The following is a 3483-nucleotide window of genomic DNA, read 5'->3' on the forward strand; positions in this document are numbered from 1 at the left end:
TTTGGAATAAGCCATAAAATTAGAGGTGTGAAAACCTAGCCCCTTGCGAAATTCAGGCCTGGATCCCGGTTTGAATTTAGAGTTGCTGAAGTTCAGGGCTTTTCAGATCCCAGTTGTAGTGATGTGGCTCTGAGACATTGTGTTTACGTGTTGCTAGATTTAGGAATGGCTCACCTCCAATTACTAAGATCGTAACTGTAGTCTAATCAGATATCTCAACGCAAACCCACTTGCACCTTACAATACTGTTAAGTGCTTGCAGATGGGGGTCACACTGGGATGCAGAGTCATACCCAGGAGAATCAAAATGTCAAGACAACTCCAAAAGATTTAGATCTGTCTACAGTTAAAGTATTTAGTAAGGGTTTCTAGATGTTTCAGTTTGCAGCACAAGGTAATGTGAAAGGGCGATTCTTTTCGGGTGTAGATTAATTGCTTTTATTTATGCAATACAACTCGAATCACTATTCAAAAGCCTGAAATCCCAGCCTATGCTAGGACTGGGTAGTAAGTTTTATCATAAAAGGAAACGTGTTATATCTTCCAGCACATACAGTCAAGCTTGCTAGAAGCCATTTATCGAAACAGATCCAACCTGGAGACCATCTTCAGGATCATAGATAGCGATCATTCAGGTAAGGATGTGTTTTCTTCCCTCCTGCCTCTCTATTTTGTTCCATCTCACTTTTGGGCTCACACTCATTGTATGTTAAACCTCAGAAACTGGAGGCAGTTTGGTCAATGGTTAGAACAAGGTCTTTGGGAACCACAATGGCCCTGTGGTTCAGCTGAGGATGGGTCTAGTTCACTCTAACTGTGGATGAATCACTTCTTTGTGCTGTGAAAATGGGCTCATGTAGGACCTCAGTGCAAAAGTGATATTACCTCTGAGGATGACTCCGTAGTTAAGGTACCCTGTTGGGACCCAGGAGATCTGGGTTTTGTTCCCAGTTGTGCTACAGCTACCTTCTGTAACGGCAAATTACTTATGCACCATTAAAGACAATGGTAGTTTTGTCAATGATTTCCAGGAGTGTAGGATCGAGACCTTAAACCAGTCTGTGCATCAGTTTCCCATCTGTAAAATGGGGTTACTACCTGACAAGATCTTCTGAAACTTAATTCAGTAAATGATTGTAATACACTGAGAGCATCAGATGAAAAATGTGGTAGGAATGTAGAGTAATATGAAGTTATCCTGGATAAGTTCATTAGAAAAGAATAAGGTATGTGTAACTGTTTGAGGTTACATTTGATCTATCCCATTAGTTAATCCCTTGGGCGGAGTGGCCAGCTAGCCAGCATCAACAAAAATGGGTGAAGATTACCCTGCAGTATCAATCCCATTATCCCCAACCCCCCAGTAAACAGCCATTTTTTATGCTGTTAAAAAATTATCTGTAAGAGGGCACTGTATCTTCTCCCCTCACTCCTGGTGCATCTCAGCTGTTTAGAACTACCTTCCTGCCACAATGCATTAAACCTTTGCTTCATTTTTGCCTGTCATCTCTGCATTAGTAGTTATAACAGTACTTTAATACATGTTTAGAAAGTGCTGGAAAAGAGTAATTTAGCCTCTACACTCAATGGAGATATGGAGTATTGTCACTAGTTTATACGTGGGAAAATGAGGCATATGCAGTAAATGATTTCAACGTCATGGAGTGAGGAACATGGCTTTCCTGACTGCTGCCAGTTCTGTGTAGGACTGCACCATTGCCTACCCCCGTGTGCTGCTGAAGGGGCAGGCTCAGAGGAGGGCTGCATGGCCTCTTGTACACATTTGAGGGCAGGACTGTCACTAAACTGAATTGCCAGTTTCTTCCCTGCAGGGCTTATTTCATTTGAGGAATTCCACCAGACCTGGAAGCTGTTCAGCTCCCCTATGAACATGGAGCTCACAGCTGATGGCATCAGTGACCTGGCCCGCAGCCTAGATTTCAACAAGGATGGAAACATAGACTTCAACGAGTTCCTAGAGGCCTTCCGCCTCATTGAACACACTCATGGTGATGATAAAGCGCCCCACCCAGCACAGATGGCTGTTAGCTAGTAGGGCAGCCATACAGGCTGCAATGCCTTTGGATGATCTCCTAAGCCACAGCACAAACAAAGGCCCTGCCAGCAGCTATGACAGCTTGTGGGGAAGTAGAACCGAGTTACATTTTAGACCTCTCAGTGTTGTTAGGAGTTACTGCCCCTGTTCCATTTTTTGGTATGAGAATTGGCCAAATAAGTAGTAATTTAAAAGGAAATGGAGGGAAGGTGTTGCTCAAGTAGATATTTATTCTAACACGCTGCAAGGGTATAGTGTAGCCTGTTACCGCCATTTACTGACATTTCTGTAAACTATTACAGGATCATTAACAATGTTTGTGAACTGGCATTATTAGGAACATCTGCACTAGCTGAAGTGTTAAGTACAAACCTAAAAACAGGGTGCAGGAATTTTGTTCTTTAAATAGACTTAAAGCCCAGAAGCAGCCACTGATGATGAGCTAGAGTCTGACTTGTATAAAGTCAGGCCATCGTGTGAAGTTCTCTCTCTCTTTTTTTAAATCCAGTCTTGCTTTAAAGACTGCAAGTGATGAAGAATCTGCCACATCCCTAGGGTAAGACACTCCAGTTGTTAATCACCTTGCTAAAATGTGCTTTAGCTAGTGGATCTCTTTCTCCTAGACAGAGTTTTACAAGAGGGGTCAGCAACCTTTCAGAAGTGGTGTGCTGAGTCTTCATTTATTCACTCTAATTTAAGGTTTTGCATGCCAGTAATACATTAATGTTTATAATATATAACTAAACTATTGTTGTATGTAAAGTAAATAAGGTGTTTAAAATGTTTAAGAATGGGCAGTGTGAGTGCCACTGAATATCAGCTCCTGTGCTGCCTTTGGCACATGGGCTAGTGGTTGCCTACCGCTGAGATAGATACTTAAGAGCTGCTATACAGGTTCAGGTAATTGACCCATCGCCACTAACTAGTGCTGCAGAGGAAAGTGAAAACTTTCACATAACAGTGAAAACATTTGAACAATACACTGGAAGTACTGTTAGCTGATACAGTTGGAACAAATCAAGGGCTAGATTCACAAAATGATGTACCTCACTAGGATTTGCTGAATAATGGAGGCAATATTTGACCCTGAATTTGCAGAGAGTAATGGTATTTACCAAGGACTTTTCACCTTGTTTAGGAACCCCAGACAGACATTGGTCAGATTTGAGTCATATTTCTTATTATAAAAAAATATTCCAAAATGCTGTATCTAGAGTAATGCTAGTATAATGCAGGGGAAGAAATCAGGCAAACTTAATTTTTTTACAGTATGATGCTTGGTAGATTTTTTTCGTAGTACAAGTCTGCTGTATTTCAGGATTTGTTAGTCACAAGTGCCTTTGACAAATCTCCAAGTAGCTATCTTTCCAAAGAATGAACAATGTAAGTATGCCTTTTTAGAAATAAAAAGGCAACATGATAAAGGA

General features: G+C 41.2%; 1 protein-coding gene across 1 annotated transcript in view; it reads left to right on the plus strand.

Moving 5' to 3' along the window:
* Window positions 1–2053, plus strand: part of PPEF2 (protein phosphatase with EF-hand domain 2) — a 34497-nt gene extending 32444 nt beyond the window's left edge. Inside the window, exons 16-17 of the mRNA XM_077814908.1 lie at window positions 548–635; window positions 1833–2053. Of these exons, the coding sequence (XP_077671034.1) occupies window positions 548–635; window positions 1833–2053 (309 nt within the window). The remainder of the gene's footprint in view (window positions 1–547; window positions 636–1832) is intronic.
* The last annotated feature ends 1430 nt before the right edge of the window (window positions 2054–3483 follow it).

Source organism: Eretmochelys imbricata, chromosome 4 (assembly GCF_965152235.1).
Source record: "Eretmochelys imbricata isolate rEreImb1 chromosome 4, rEreImb1.hap1, whole genome shotgun sequence".
Classification (NCBI taxonomy): Eukaryota; Metazoa; Chordata; order Testudines; family Cheloniidae; genus Eretmochelys; species Eretmochelys imbricata.